At 38.5% G+C, this 16,383-nt stretch overlaps 2 protein-coding genes and 1 pseudogene across 2 annotated transcripts; 1 reads left to right on the forward strand and 2 right to left on the reverse strand.

Moving 5' to 3' along the window:
• Window positions 1-6,128: 6,128 nt before the first annotated feature.
• On the reverse strand, window positions 6,129-6,596 carry LOC115411606 (histone H2B-like). The gene has a single exon (XM_030123833.1). It carries the CDS (start codon window positions 6,593-6,595, stop codon window positions 6,221-6,223), a length of 375 nt encoding a protein of 124 aa, XP_029979693.1. The 5' UTR covers window position 6,596; the 3' UTR covers window positions 6,129-6,220.
• A 1,122-nt stretch (window positions 6,597-7,718) lies between these two features.
• On the reverse strand, window positions 7,719-12,024 carry LOC115417486 (histone H4-like; annotated as a pseudogene).
• A 3,149-nt stretch (window positions 12,025-15,173) lies between these two features.
• Window positions 15,174-15,639, forward strand: LOC115411358 (histone H2A-like). Its single transcript, XM_030123498.1, has one exon. It carries the CDS (start codon window positions 15,174-15,176, stop codon window positions 15,558-15,560), a length of 387 nt encoding a protein of 128 aa, XP_029979358.1. The 3' UTR covers window positions 15,561-15,639.
• Window positions 15,640-16,383: the final 744 nt, after the last annotated feature.

Genomic DNA, 16,383 nt, shown 5'->3' on the forward strand with positions numbered 1-16,383 from the left:
TGAGAGTTTGTGGACATGTTTGGACATGTAGACCTCCATGAATGTTGTGTGATTGGGTTAAACTGCTGTATGTTACAGATGTCATTACTGCAACAGTGATGCATGTTAACTAATATCACTGTAAATCTAGATTTAAAGTAGGTTTAAAAAGGAAAAAAAAGTTATTCCAGTTAGAAGTGTGTACATCTAGTCAAAGTACTGTATGTTAAAATAACTGAAAGTTTTTCTTTAAAGTTGCAACAAGACAAAATGCTGTTGTTCATCTGAGTTCTGACACTAATGAACACAGTTGTTGAACTGGTGATACATTTTATTCAGCAGATTACTGTGGAATATTAATAACAATTAAACTATATTAAAGCCTACTAATGATGAGGTGTGATCTATATTCAGGCATAGCTGCAAAGTTTATGGATTCACTCTTTAAACTAAATTCCATCCCACATAACATATATACCTTCAGAATAAAAATAGTGAAGCTTTACCAAGTTTGAATCACTAATGAATACAAAATCAGTCCAAATGCTGTTTGGCTGTAGTTTCCAAGATACAGTCTTGGGTCAAAATGTAAAATTGTGAGAATTAATGAAAGAATGGGTTTAACTCCAAAACATGTTTGTCTCAATACATTCACTTTACAGATTCAGATGTATAAATGTCTTGCATAAATGGACATAAACCACTTTGTGTAATAAAACTTCATATAAATCAAATCATATAAAGTGAAAACATCAGCTAATCAGCACTTCTGTCATTTTTTTTCTCAATTAAATGTTGTAATTAATAATGTAATTAAATTCAGCACATTTAATCTGTCGGGCAGATCATTTCTATTAAGAAAAACAAAACAAAAAAAAACAACAAAAAAAAAAACAGCTCCTTAGCTTTTCACATGAATTCCAACTTTATGGGCAACAGTGTATAATCTGCTCATTTCCTTGCTTTGCTCAGTTGACTGTTTATTTCCCAGAGCATCAGTAACATATAAAAAGTCAAATAATAATAATTAAAAAAAAAAAAAACACATCCTCATCAGCTTCTAAAACTGGAAAAAGCTGATGTCACTTCACCATGTTTTCAAGATTTAAACAGACAGAATGAAACATAAATGGGCAGAAATAATAGATTTTAACATAAATTTCCTTCCATACATTCCATGAAAATGCCACCATTAGTATTGTTTCTCCATCATCATGATTATCGTCATGTATTTGCTGTTAAGTTTATTTGTGGGAGAAAAAAACAATCACCTTTTTCTAAACAAGAGCCTTCACTGAATATTGAAATTGTGATAAAATTAAATAGGTCCATATTACACATATGTTTAAGCATAAAAATGGTCATTCACCAATGCATCATTATATTACAGAAAGACAAATCAAGTAAAGATTAGGCCGATAAGGTATCAGTTAATGTTAAAGTTAAGTTACCAACAAAGATGTAACATTCAGCCTATTTTTGGCGATCATTTAGTTGTAAGCTGTATATTATTAATGGATAACAGAGCTATGACATTTTGTAGCTAATAGTTTGATTGGAAAAATGTAAAGCTGTAATGTTTTCTTTATGTAAAGGATAGTAAAGGATGTTAGACAGAAGGGAAAAAAAATAACAATAACATATAATAATCAGTTAACCACATATAAAACAAAATCCACAATCATTTATCCAAAAGTAAAAGCAGCTCTGAAACCATTTGAGTAATTTGAGCGCGGTTTTATTCTTTTTTGGAAATTCCTACAAAATGATGAGAACACACATTTGTCAAATCTGTAATCCATCATTACATTTTAGGAAAAACTACAGGTAAATTCCATGAAATTCTGATGTCAGACACCATGTAGTATCCAATTTGAGGTTAAAATACTAAAATAATGTAATTAATAATATATTAATTAATATTAATATACCCATATTCACAAGACCTATATGATTGTTAAGACTGCTAGTGTCAGCCTCGTGGTGAAATGGTGTGTGTGCATGATGTAACTGTGCATTAATTTCACCTGTATCTCTTATTGCATTGCTCAGTTACTTGCATTTGTTTCCAGTGTTTTTGATGTGAGTTGGTGTGAATTAAGAATATGTAGGACTTAATTAATTAATTTCATGTGACTTCATGAATGTTGATCGGCCTCACTTGTACCTGTTCATATTAACCCTTTCATGCGTAGTGGTCACTAAAGTGGACAGCTATCGTACAGCTGTTCTCTTATCGTATTTTCAAGGATTTAGTTGTTTTAGTTCCATATCAGCCAACACAGTGGAAGCTTATGCATCATCTCATACACTGCAATTCATTCCATTACTGTAACTTTGCTGTTCTTGATAAACCTGACCTGTAGTAACATGTTTGAGTGTAAATCAGGTGGTTGTTATTGTTGTTAGACTGTCATTAACATTTTTATTTTTTATTTTTTGTTGCATATAATCTCCATAAAGTGAGTATGTTCAAATGTGACAAAACATCAGATTAACAACATTTAAGAAATTATTCCATGGTTTTCACACAGTGTATCAGTAAATACATGTTTCTTTGCTTCAAAAATTAACCCTTTCATGCATACTGGTCACCACAGTAGACAGCTATTCTACAGCTGTTCTCTTGTATATCTGTGTATTTTGTTGTTCTTTTCATTATTTTGTTTGTTTGTTTGTTTTTTACACATATCTTTATTAATGTTTTAAGACACTACATATCTTTTCTGACATGAATTGGTAACATTATGTAGATCTTTCCTGAGTATAAACCCCCAGAATCACAAGCCCTCCCCATAGTTTTCACACAATTTATCAGTAAATACATGTTTCTGTGCACCAAAAATTAAACGTGTGGTGTCCAGCTGAGTGGACATTTTTGCAACTTCATGAAAAGTAGGTTCATAAGTATTTTATTTTTCATTATTATTATTATTATTATTATTATTTATTTATTTATTTTTTTTTTATTATTATTTTTATCTAATTCTTTAATTTATTTATTTTCAGAGGAAAATTTTCAATTGCCTTGTTTTTTTCATGCCTAAAGAGGAATAAAAACACTCAGGAAAACATTTTGATTAAAGTTCTCATAATTCGTGCATGAAAGGGTTAAAGTGTGCTTATTTGTCGTAAACAGTGAGTTAAATCTGCTCTCTAACTCCAGACTATCTATATACTTTGTTCCATGTTACCTGGACACTTTGAGTCCGTGTAATTTAACCTGGGAGCCTCATGTTCGAGTCCTACATGTGTTGTGCCTGTCGTAGCTATTGCGCTATTTTTCCACCAGAGGGCGCCAGAGACCAATAAATGCGTGCTAGATTTCTTATATGTGACTTCACTGTTGTATTCTGCATATTCTAACGTGTACAATGTTGTTTAGAGCACATACACTTTGAATTTTCTTTATGATAACATTATTTAATCTCACACAGTTATTTATATTGACTGTTTGGGGAATTCATATCTACACACACACACACACACACACACACACACACACACACACACACACACACACACACTCTAGAATAAATATCTCATTGAACTGGCTATCCAGAATACCACACTCTATCCTTACCAGCAAAATTATTAGTGCTCCTCTTCTGTTCCTGGAGGGGGTCTACAAACGTTGCTGCATCTCCATCATCACAGACTCCCATCAGCCTTCTCAGGGTCTCTTCTCCCTCCTGCCATCTGCCCCGACGTACAGAAACATCAGCTGCAGGACCAGCAGGATGTGGAACAGCTTCTTTGCACCAGCTGTAAGACTGATAAATGGACTGTGCCCCCTCCCCATCCTTACACACATCCACACTGCTGTGAGCTCTCAACAAACTGGCCCCCACCCCCCCCCCCCCCCCCCCCCCCCTTCCACAACACTGAGTTTCACAGACAGACTGTGGGTGGACTGTGCCCCCTTTTCAACCCTTCAACCCTCTCCATGAGAACTGCTGCTCATTTTGTGTGAATGGTATTACATTTTGTAAATTATAATCAGTTTATTTATTTATTTAATGCTTACTTTTTTAAACTGTCTTTTACTGAACTGTTTGCATTGTCAGGTACTAGTAAGAAACAGTATTTCATTTCAGCCTGCATTTTTCTGTAAATACAAATTTATTTATTTATTTATTTATTTATTTATTTATTTATACAGACAGAGATGGAGATTCAGACATGTACAACCAGAGGAAACCCCAGACAGTGAATGAAAGCCTTTTATTATTTTAATATAACAAAACTATGAACCTGAGATTACTATGATGTATTTGCTCTGTGGGGTGGTTTGTGTTAAATACAGATGTGGAAATGTGTTATAGTTATTATATACCTACCTTCAACTTTCAGGAATCTCTCACCTACAGTTGTACAACATGAGAAATGCCAGTACAGTTGTTCTGTTTTTATAGGCTTCATTTACTTCCCTCTTTTTCCGTATGGTGAGACTCAGTTTTTCTATTCTCTCCATGTTTTTTTTTTTTTTTTTTTTTTTCACTCTGAATCAGACTCCAACATAATTTCCACTATTACACAAAGCTTCTTCAAATGTTATGAAGACATATTTTAAAGGTCAAACATCCCATAATTGTTTCATTTGCTGATAAACTCTACACCCATGACTTGATGGTATATTATATACAATGCATATTACACAATTATTAAAACTCCTCTCATCTGTTGTTGATAGTACAGGAGAAATACCACAATTTAATTAGGGCTCAGATCACTGAACTGTGTTGAAAAGCTAAATAACTTTAATTACACATTAATACAATTCATGAAGATTACCAAGTACATGGAGACAAGTCAGTAAATTACATTGACAATGTGATTATTTAATAACTAGAAATGTTTAACAAGTACAGATTTCTGACCTCTCAGATATTTTTGGTAACAGGGATGATTGAGAAAAAAAAAAAAAAAAAATCTCAAGCCTGAAAATTTTTCTTCAGGTCAGGTCAGGTGGGATGGGTCGTTGGTGGGCCGTCATCCAGCAATCCACAGGTCTGCATTGGAGCAAATAAAGAAATCGTACACTCCTGAGCAATAAGGTCTTGTGGCCCCTCAACCACCCAACTCACACTGAATACATGTCACATTTGGGGGTTCAGGGGCCTTGCCCTGAGAAAATTTAGAAAATTATACTGCCTTTTTATGCAATTTCAGATGGAAACTACTTGCTTGAGCAAAACAACATTAATACATATAATCTTATTTTTTCACTGCTGTTGAATTCACATTGGACAACTAACTATATCTGGAATCACTGAGAGAGAGAGAGAGAGAGAGAGAGAGAGAGAGAGAGAGAGAGAGAGAGAGAGAGAGAGAGAGGAGAGAGAGAGAGAGAGAGAGAGAGAGAGAGAGAGAGAGAGAGAGAGAGAGAGAGAGAGAGAGAGAGAGAGAGACAGAAAAAGACAGAGAGCGAGAGACCATATTTGTGTACTGGTCTTGCGGTTCGGTGCGGACCTCAACCCCCCGCCCCCCCACGTTGAGAGTCCTGTGTGATAACCCGCTGATCTCCATCACTATAACAGACATATCACAACAGATGTTAAGGTTGCATTAATACTCAGTGTGACCCACGCACAGCAGCTCTATCAGCTTCATTGTCAAAGTACGTTTTTTTTTTTTTTTTTAACCACTTGTCTCATTTCAGTATGCAGGAGCATAATGTACACAGACAAACACACCGCTGTCTTAATTATTTGCACCAGCTGCCGTTCGGCTTTCCATCCTTCCCCACCTCCTCTATCCACCCCAAACATCATTTATTTTTCAGTCCATGTGAACCTGCAGGACGTCTTCACTGGTCTAACAGAAGACCTGCCCCCTCTACTACTGATTGGCTAGTAGCCGTAGTTTAACTTCTTGGGAGCGAAAGCCATTGGTTTATCAAAGCGCAGGTTGTACCCCTGGTATTGTACTGGCTCCGATCTTTCTGCATACATGATACATGTCTTGCAACAACCCCCTTGCTGATCGCCCTACGCCAGAAATGCTGGAATCCTTTCACCCCTGTAAATGTAAAGTCATGGCTACAAGAGGAAAGGAAAAAAATAAACTTTTAAGTCACATGCCCTCAGACATTTTAACTCGATATTAATTACCAACCTCAAATCTGGACAATAAACTAAATATTTCAATGAATACACTAACTTATAGCAGAAGGTTCTCTTTCAGATATATGGGTGGCTCTTAAAAGAGCCTTTGGGTTCATGTTAAGGACCAGAACAGTTTACTTGGAGCTGGTGTACTTGGTCACCGCCTTAGTGCCCTCGGACACGGCGTGTTTGGCCAGCTCACCGGGCAGCAGGAGGCGCACTCCGGTCTGGATCTCCCTGGAGGTGATGGTGGACCTCTTATTGTAATGAGCCAGACGGGAGGCCTCAGAGGCGATGCGCTCGAAGATGTCGTTGACGAACGAGTTCATGATGCTCATGGCCTTGGAGGAGATGCCGGTGTCGGGGTGGACCTGCTTCAGGACCTTGTACACGTAGATGGCGTAGCTCTCCTTCCTACTCTTTCTCCTCTTCTTGCCTCCTTTGCCGGCGGTCTTGGCCACGGCTTTCTTGGAGCCCTTCTTGGGCGCGGACTTCGCGGGTTCAGGCATGTTTCCCTCTGATACTTTCAAGTAGAGATGCAACGTTACTACGGGAGTCTCATCTTATACAGGCTTCGTGCAAATATGCTGCGCTGTCTCCCGGCTGTGATTGGGTGATCGGCTCAGTGGGTGGGTCCACTGAAGCTTTATGTAATAGAAGAATTCAGGTCACAGCTGTCATATGATCCTCAGTTCTCCTTTCTTCAAGTGCTCCTTTGCTGTTGCATTCAACTTCTTTGTTGGACCTTTCTTTGTTTCTTGATTGTCCTCTTGGGACTCTGTATTTGTCTCTTTTTCTTTGCGGCTGCCTTTCCTGGAGCCACTCCCTGGTGCAGATTTAGCAGGTTCACAGCAAAAGAAAATAGGAACATCTACATTGTGTGCTGCACTTGAATCATGTGCAGAATAAGATCAGGACAGTCATTCATCCGCATCATGTTGGCGGTGACCCTTAATATATTTAAACAATAGCCATGTGATCATGCATTTAATCAGTTTTACTTGCAATGTCTATTTGTCATATTCATATCACTGTCAACACAATGGTCCATGAACGTAGCAGAAACATTCAAACATCTGTCAAATCTGTCCCTTACCTAGAGTGTAAAACTTAGACCATTGGAAATTCTAACAATTTTAATTCTTATTGAATCATTCGAGTTTTGTCAATGTTTGTGTTTTAATTTGTCATCTTTAATGTTGTCATATTGAATGCTGATTTTACATATATGTGTGAAAACTCCAAATCCCCTCTGGTGGAGGCTGTGCTTAACTTTTCTTTGCTTGGACAGGCCCATTAGCAGAAGAGCATATGTTAAAACATACATCAGTTTTAGACACATGCATCTTTAGTCAGTTTATATACAGTAATGATTGTGTTAAATCAGAAGTTGAGCTGTTTTACTTGAAGTGTGTGGCTCTAAGAGCCTTTCAGTTGTTTAATACCAGTCCAGTAGTGGTTGTATATTTTGTACTTTGATCAAACTAAAGCCCACCATGTTTTAGAAAACATGAGGTGGATTGGACTGAGTCAGTAGGTTTTCAGTCACATTGCTCCTTTTAGTTTTAGTTTTACTTTTCCTCGACTATTGATAACTACTCATTTTCATTTATTACTAAACTACTATGTAGACAAAGCAGACATGCTTAACTCATTTTTTATGACATGGTAAAAGCATCTCTTTTGTGGGAAGTGTGTGGCTCTTAAAAGAGCCTTTTTGTGTTTAATGCCGGTCCAGTCGTGGTACCTCCGAATCCGTACAGGGTTTGGCCCTGCCTCTTCAGAGCATAAACCACATCCATGGCGGTCACAGTCTTCCTCTTGGCGTGTTCGGTGTAGGTGACAGCATCACGGATGACGTTCTCCAGGAAAACCTTCAACACTCTGCGGGTCTCCTCGTAGATCAGACCGGAGAGCCGTTTGACTCCACCATGGCGAGCCAGGCGGCAGATAGCGGGCTTGGTGATGCCCTGGATGTTATCACGGAGAACTTTACGGTGACGCTTGGCACCTCCTTTACCGGGTCCTTTCCCTCCTTTGCTTTTTTAAAAAATATTCTTTATTGAATTTTACAAGATAATACAAAGCACAAACATACACGTCATTCATTCATTCATTCTCTGAACCCGCTTTATCCTCACTAGGGTCACAGGGGTCGCTTGGAGCCTATCCCAGCTACTTAGGGGCGAAGGCGGGGTACACCCTGGACAAGTCGCCAGTTCATCGCAGGGCTGAACATAGAGACAAACAATCATTCTCACATTCACACCTATGGGCAATTTAGATTAACTAGTTAACCTGTGAGTGCATGTCTTTGGATGGTGGGAGGAAGGCGGAGTACCCGGAGAGAACCCACACAGACACTGGGAGAACATGCAAACTCCACACAGAAACATACAATTCTATACTTAAAATATACATATTTAGCCACCCTTATATACATCCACACATAAAATTGCACATTACCCATGTTCACAAGAGTGAGAAAAAAAATTAAAAAATAAAACGAAACAAAAAAAACAAACAAAAAGAAAACATTTGTATATACACTCTCACCTAAAAATCTAAAATTTACATCAACCCATATATATACAATAACAAGGCACACATTCTTGAAATATGCATTCATGTTTTTTTTTTTTTTTTAGTTTTGTTTTTAATGTGAGACAGACTTGGAAGTCTATGGTATTCCATGGCAGTGTCTGCTGTTTGTCCAAAGGTCTTCTGTGTAATTCAGTCAGTATTTGTTTGATCACTGTATTGCTGTCTATGAAGTTCTGGTTAATGATCGTTAAGCATCTTTTTATTTTCCAAAGCTTGACTGACACAATGCAGATGATTAACTGGAAGAGTCTTTGTTGGTTTGTTGGTGTTTTTTCCTCTAGAAGTCCGTACATGACTGAGCAGTAGTTTATAGAGCAACTCAAGCCAATGTTTTTAAAAAAAGTCCAAACAGCTTACGCTCTATAACAGTCAATAAGTACATCTTCCTGAGTTTCATCGTCTCCACAGTTTATCACTGGACATTTTTTGGTTGTAATATAACAGCTCCAGGAAACCAGAGCTCTGGCTGGAAGTCTGCTTACACAGATGAGCCAACGGATATCTGTGTAATTTTCCGAGATAGATTTGTCATGTATGTTTTTAGCAACAGTCTTCTTCTCATTTTCCTTTACATATTTATAATCCACCAAACCACCATAGCTAAAATTGCTTATGCATTTGTAGATCCCTTTAGAAGTCCCCGTCACCCGGTTAATATTTAGATGTTTATACTTTTCTTTTATGTCACCATATATGATTTTGTAATATGGACCTTTCTTTGCCCTGCCTTTTTTTTTCTCCCAGGTGGACAGGTCATCGATCCATATTGCTTTTCGTGACATACTCATAGAAACATTCTTAATAAAGGCAATATTTAATTTGAGACTGAGATCTAGTGCTCTGAGTCCACCGAGTTCTTTACTTTTAAACAATAATGTTCTCTTAGTGACCTCTCTGATGGTTCCCCGGATCAGATTTGCACACTGTTTGTTCAGTCGCATTATCATTTTCTCAGTTGGAGGGAAAATATTAGCTAAGAAGAGTTTGGAAAGGACATGAATTTTCACAATGTTAATTCTGCTTTTATAATTTGTATTCTTGTTCTGCCATCTGTTGACCTCTTCCTTGATCAAAGTCATTTTTTGGTCCCAATTTCTTTCCCCACAGTTGTTATTCCCAAATGTGATTCCGAGAATTTTAATTTCTTCTTTAGTTTGAATATTTAGGTTGGGTTTATCATCAGCATTTCTGATCCAAACTCCCTCTGTTTTGTTATGGTTTAGGACAGCTCCTGAAGCCATTTCATACATTCTGAGGTGTTTGGTTAAAACATCCATCTCCAACTGGGTTTTAATTACAGCAATGATGTCATCTGCATAAGCCATTGGTTTAACTAAACAGGATTGGCCGACAGGTATGCCTGTTATTCCTATATCTGAGTTGATTGATTTTATTAAAGGGCTGATTGCTAAAACGTAAAGAGCAGAGCTGAGAGGACAGCCCTGCTTCACTCCTCTCTCCACCTGGAAAGATTTTGTTCTTCCCTTTTGATTTCTCCTTTTAGGCAGTCACAGTTTATTGGAGTGGAGTCCCGAATGGAGTCTAAAAGAGTTTTCATACAGCTCCTGTTTATATCTTTGTGTGTGTGTGTGTGTGTGTGTGTGTGTGTGTGTGTGTGTGTGTGTGTGTGTGTGTGTGTGTACGAGTTCACACAGTGTTCTCTGATGGTTTCTCTGATATCTTTGTCAGTATTTACTATTTGACCATTTGGTTTCTTTACTGATTGTATAGTTTTACTCTGAATTTGTTTTTGTGCAGAGGTGATAACATATGATATGTTTCCTTTTTCATTTATCTCAGTATCTTTACGAATATTAAACATTTCACTATTCAACTTATCAATTAGAACCTTTAAATCACACATAAGGTCTTCTTCTGTTAGTTCTGTGTTCTTTCTGTTTTAAGGTAATATATTCTTTGACCATGATGTTATATTCCAAGTTTTTTCTTTTACTTAGTTCTCTGCATTTGAATTTAAAGAAATCCTTAACTTTATGTTTTAATGTTTCCCATAGTTTAGTGTAAGAGTTTGTGATACATTGTAATTGTATCACCTTTTGGATTTCATGTTTTAATTCTATTAACAGTTCTTTCTTTTATTTAAACATTGTGTATTAAGTTTCCCGTACCTTCTATGGGCAGATTCACCAGAAGACAAAGTTGTTTTAACTAATAAATGATCAGTAAAGTAATTCAATATTGTTGAATACTGTATCACTTTAAAGTGAGAAGATACATAGATCCTATCGATGTGGGTTTTAGATTTGGAATTAAATCTGGTGAATTCCAGCCCAGAGGGACTGATTGATCGGCAGGTGTCTATCAGTTTGGCTTCTTCACTAATAAGTTTTAGATGTTTGCCTTCAGTTGTGAGGCGAAATGGTGCTGCGCTACAACGATCGTTTTCTGCTGTGACTGTATTAAAATCTCCACTTAAAATGACTTTATAACCTACCATCAGCAATTCTCTGAGCCTTTTAAATAATTTTGTTTTTTTCATGCATCAGGAGCTGTATAGACATTAATTAATCGGTATTTATCACCTTGGTACAAACAACTGATCATTTAAAGTCTACCAGGTATTATATCTTTTCTTCTTATAATAACAACATCACGAGTTTAAAAAAAAATTCCAACCCCATCAGCCTTATCTTCCCCAACTGATATTATACATTTAGCCTTAGTCCACATATCCCACACTTTATCAACATCATCATTTGTAGTGAGCCTTAGCTCTTTTGTGTACACAATGTATATGTCAGAGTTCAACAAATATCCAATCTTCTGTATTCTGTTTTCGATAGATTTGATTCCTCTAACATTCAGAGTGGCCACTTTGAGGAGCCCCATTAACGGGGGGGGGGGGGGGGGGGGGGGGTGTTGAGGAGAGGGCTTATCATTATGCCGTTTCCCTCCCGTGGAGGTGTGGAACGGGATCGTCTTTCCTTTTAACTACTTCAAAGGGGATCTCTAATTCACATGAGCTTGGAACAGGAAACTCTGGGGTGGGTGAGAACGAACCGGACCCCGAGTTCCTACGTGGTGATGAGTTCTCATAAGGAGGGGAGATGGGGGTACTTGTAGCTCGTTGACCTATGGTGTAATCCTGTCTGTATTAGACTCTGAGCTTTGACTCTCGCTTATGCTGATCTGCTGGGATGGGACTCGGGGTGTGCTGAAGCTCGTCAGACCTGGAGCTGAGCGAACACTGCTGGACCGCGGGCTTTGAACTAGGGGGAGGCTGCTGTACCACGGACCTGGAGCCGGGCGGACGGGGCTGGATCTCTGGCTTGGTGCCAGACGAACGGGGCCTTTCTTTTTTCTTTTTTTCCATTCAGACAGTTTTATTAATAAATCTGGTGAGCATACACATAATTTAAATGATTTTATTGTTTCAAAATAATTCCCTTGTAATCTTTTCTGTATTTTTATTTACACTTGCCCTACCTTAGTGACAATGCTTAACACAACATATACATACAGTATTCAATTCACTATATGACCAAAGTAAAAATGAATTACCCCAATTATTTTAAATTATTCTGATGATTTCTTTAGCTTTATTAATATTCCTTGGCCTTTCCCCTGCCACTCATCTTCACTGATCGGTTGTTTTTTTTCCAAAATGTAAAGGTGAAAGAGAGTCCCGTTTATTTGTTCAGTGTTTGGGAACGTTTTTGAGGAAAGTTGGTTAGGGGGTTATTCTTCTATGGATTTCCACGGAAGGTCATTGTTTCTTCTTTGGTGTATTAGGGCCACCAGGTGGACCGTGAAGGGTTACATAAAGCTGATCTCAGGTCGTTCGCTGTCCGAGGTGCTGAAGTGTCTCTAACAGGAGGCAAGTTTATTTGTATGGCAACGGACTGGAAAGATTAAAAAAAAAAAAAAAAAAAGTTGAGAAAATAAGTGACAACAGGAAACGCAGCAAAATCTGGACACATTTCAATTACACTGACCAAACTAAGGCAGAATGGAGAGCGTGCAAGACAAAAATCTCATACAGAGCTGGCTCCACAAACAGCCTACACAGACACATGAGAACTGGTCATCCATCAGTGCAATTTGAAGAAAAAAGACAAGCAAGTGAACATGATATTAATGAAGGTACCAGTGAGTCTACTGCAACTGTTGCTGCTACCTACAGCACCGTCCAGTACACCACCACAACCACCTAAAAGTACAACCCAGAGCTCTATGAGCCAAAATTATAAATAATTAAGCGTTTCTTTGTGCACTTTCTACTTTTTTTTTTTTTCATCATCTGTAGAGCAGTGGTTCCCAACCTTTTTTGGCTCGTGACCCCATTTTAACATCACAAATTTCTAGCGACCCCAGAAGGGAGACTTTTTTTTGCTAAAATTAATTTGTTTTTGATCATGTAATAGTTTGATATACTATATTGCAAATAAAAATTAATTTCAAACGATATTTAGTCTATATAATGTATATCATTATGGACGGAGGCAGAAAAGCCAGGTGTAGATTACTGCACAAAGTGAAAATTGTATTTTCCTTGGTCAGGATATGTAGGATATGTCCAGCTTATATTTAGAAGGCAAATTAATACTGAACAAACAATAACTCAAACTATGAATTATGAAAGAGCTGCAGCATCTGAAACCGACTACAATGAACATTTGACAGATAAACAGAACCACAGTGCTTCAGTTTCAGCTTCAGAGTGTCATGTCATATGTATTGTGATTGTCTCTCTGTCAATTCACCATATATTGTTTTATTAGTACGTTTTTCTTTCTTTCTTTTTCTTTTTTTTTTTTTTTTTTTATCGATAACCAGAAATTTCAGGCGACCCCATTTGAATTCCAGGCGACCCCACGTGGGGTCCCGACCCCAAGGTTGAAAAACACTGCTGTAGAGTGTATAAATACAGGTGTATTTATATAATAAACATTTGATATAGCACGTTTTTTTTTTTTTTACATTAGTAATTCATATTGCGCATAACTTTACATCATTGTTGGTGAATTAATTTAAGCACCAAAAAATCTGAAGAGCCACTTGGGAGACGAGCCAAAAGAGCCGGTTCTCTAAAAAGAGCCGGAATTCCAATCACTAATTAACAATACAAATGCATTTTCCTTCACTGTCCCAGGTTGTGAAATTGCAACAAATCAACAAAATAAGAAGCTGTAGCAATAATGCAATTGTTATTTAAGAAGTCATCACATATTTAAATTTAAGTTATTTAAAGCATATTGTGAGTGCAACATGCTAACTCACTAGCCTTGGACCTCAGATCTTTTACACACAACACGTATTAGAAAATAAGGGGTCTGGAATCCAATTTTTTTTTTTTATCTTTACCTTGAATTTAAATTGATACATAACATAAGATGAATTCCTAAATGCTAAAAATTAAATTAGGTGATGTTCAAAAGACAGTGAAGCAATTTGGCTTTAGGATTTTGCTTTCATGCATCATTACATTTTTATGTCCAACTCAGTAGTCAATAGGACTGAATCACAACAATGACATTACTCAAAATATACCCTTAGACATATAATACTAAATCACACGTTAAATATTGAACATTATTAAGTATCTTCAAGTAAAACAAAAATGACTCAAATAGCATATTGTGATATTTATGACAGATATTCCACTTCGTCCCTAATCAAGCAGCTCTTCAGTGTCCATGTATTGGCTCTAAAAAGAGCCGTTGTGTTTACTGGGGGAGGGGAGGGGGGGTCTGTTTAAGCCCTCTCTCCGCGGATGCGTCTGGCCAGCTGGATGTCTTTGGGCATGATGGTGACCCTCTTGGCGTGGATGGCGCACAGGTTGGTGTCCTCGAACAGCCCCACCAGGTAAGCCTCGCTGGCCTCCTGCAGAGCCATGACGGCGGAGCTCTGGAAACGCAGGTCGGTCTTGAAATCCTGAGCGATTTCTCGGACCAGACGCTGGAAGGGCAGTTTGCGGATCAGCAGCTCGGTGGATTTCTGGTAGCGGCGGATCTCACGGAGAGCCACGGTACCGGGCCTGTAACGGTGAGGCTTCTTCACGCCGCCGGTGGCCGGGGCGCTTTTCCGGGCAGCCTTGGTGGCCAGCTGCTTCCTCGGGGCTTTGCCACCGGTGGATTTACGGGCAGTCTGCTTTGTTCTAGCCATGGTTCTACTTTTCTCTTTACAGAAGGAATACGAGTCTGAAGCAGACAGAGGCTGTTTTTAACCTGTGCGTCTGCGGTGAAACAGTGACACATGTTCAGATCTCCGGCTCCCGATTGGTCACATACTCACCCTGACCATCAGCTCCCACCCCCAGACTCAATATCAGCTGCTGATTGGAGAAAATGTATTTCAAACCACCCGCCAGAAATCTGAGGGGACAGCCCTCTGCGGGTCCAAAGCCCCTTTTGTGATTGGTGGATACACACCTTCGCGCGCTCAGCAGAAGCATATATTGGAGAGTTGGTGGATCCAGCAGACACTTCTGTTTGAATCTCGACTTTGAAACAACCTTTAATCATGAGTGGACGTGGCAAAACCGGCGGTAAGGCCAGAGCTAAGGCCAAGAGCCGCTCCTCCCGTGCCGGACTCCAGTTCCCCGTGGGTCGTGTCCACAGGCTGCTCCGTAAAGGGAACTATGCCCAGCGGGTGGGTGCCGGAGCCCCTGTGTACCTGGCGGCTGTGCTGGAGTATCTGACCGCTGAGATCCTGGAATTGGCAGGAAACGCCGCCCGTGACAACAAGAAGACCCGTATCATCCCCCGTCACCTGCAGCTGGCTGTCCGCAACGACGAGGAGCTCAACAAACTGCTGGGAGGAGTGACCATCGCCCAGGGAGGAGTTCTGCCCAACATCCAGGCGGTTCTGCTGCCCAAGAAGACCGAGAAGGCCGGCAAGGCCAAGTAAATGTCAACACGGACCGGCTGGCCCGAAACCCAAAACGGCTCTTTTAAGAGCCACACACTCTTAGAAAAAGAACACAACTTCTGTTGTCACTTATTCAACAATATGTCCCAAAAAGTCCCATTGCTGAGTTGAGTGTAAATTATGTTCGTTGGTGGAAGAATATTACTGATTATCCTTTATAGCAATGCAGCATTTCTGTAAGGTGAAGTGTCACACTGTAACAGCTCATACATGTTGTGTTAGTACCTACATTATACTTGAATGTATATAATCCATCTAAAACTGGCCGAAAAATAACCCATCATATCTTCAGAATGTGTGTATTCTTTTTTTTTTTTTTTCTTCGCTGCTTATACAGTGAATAATTAGTGTTCCTGGTGATGTCTACTATTTCGTCTTGTTGCATATATTCACGATGAAAACATGTACCTACCGCTTTAATACAAATAACTGAACATAAGATTTCAGTCAGGCCCATTAGACTTTTTTAAAGTATACTAAACACTTGTGCAAGTCCATTTTATATTTTACTTTAATGAAATATAATAGATGAATTATCAACTAAATACCAGAGGTCTACCTTTTAAAAAAAAAAATAAACTTAAATACAGAATACCGACAGAATAAAAGAAATTCTACTTTTATTTGTGGTTTAATGAATATAATTAATATCTTATTGAATAATTTTCCACCCAGTCTTTCATATTAAACATCATTTAGTAGGGACTGTGGATGAAAATTAGCACTGAACTCCGGTATATTTACATATTTATACTGAAATGGAATATATAAATATGTTCATTAATGTGCACTGTCCCGCCTA

Source organism: Sphaeramia orbicularis, chromosome 1 (assembly GCF_902148855.1).
Source record: "Sphaeramia orbicularis chromosome 1, fSphaOr1.1, whole genome shotgun sequence".
Lineage (NCBI taxonomy): Eukaryota > Metazoa > Chordata > Actinopteri > Kurtiformes > Apogonidae > Sphaeramia > Sphaeramia orbicularis.

What these genes read in the sequence shown, in the direction of transcription:
- LOC115411606 (XM_030123833.1), bottom strand. Translation starts at nt 6,595, where the DNA reads ATGCCTGAACCCGCGAAGTCCGCGCCCAAGAAGGGCTCCAAGAAAGCC.
- LOC115411358 (XM_030123498.1), top strand. Translation starts at nt 15,174, where the DNA reads ATGAGTGGACGTGGCAAAACCGGCGGTAAGGCCAGAGCTAAGGCCAAG.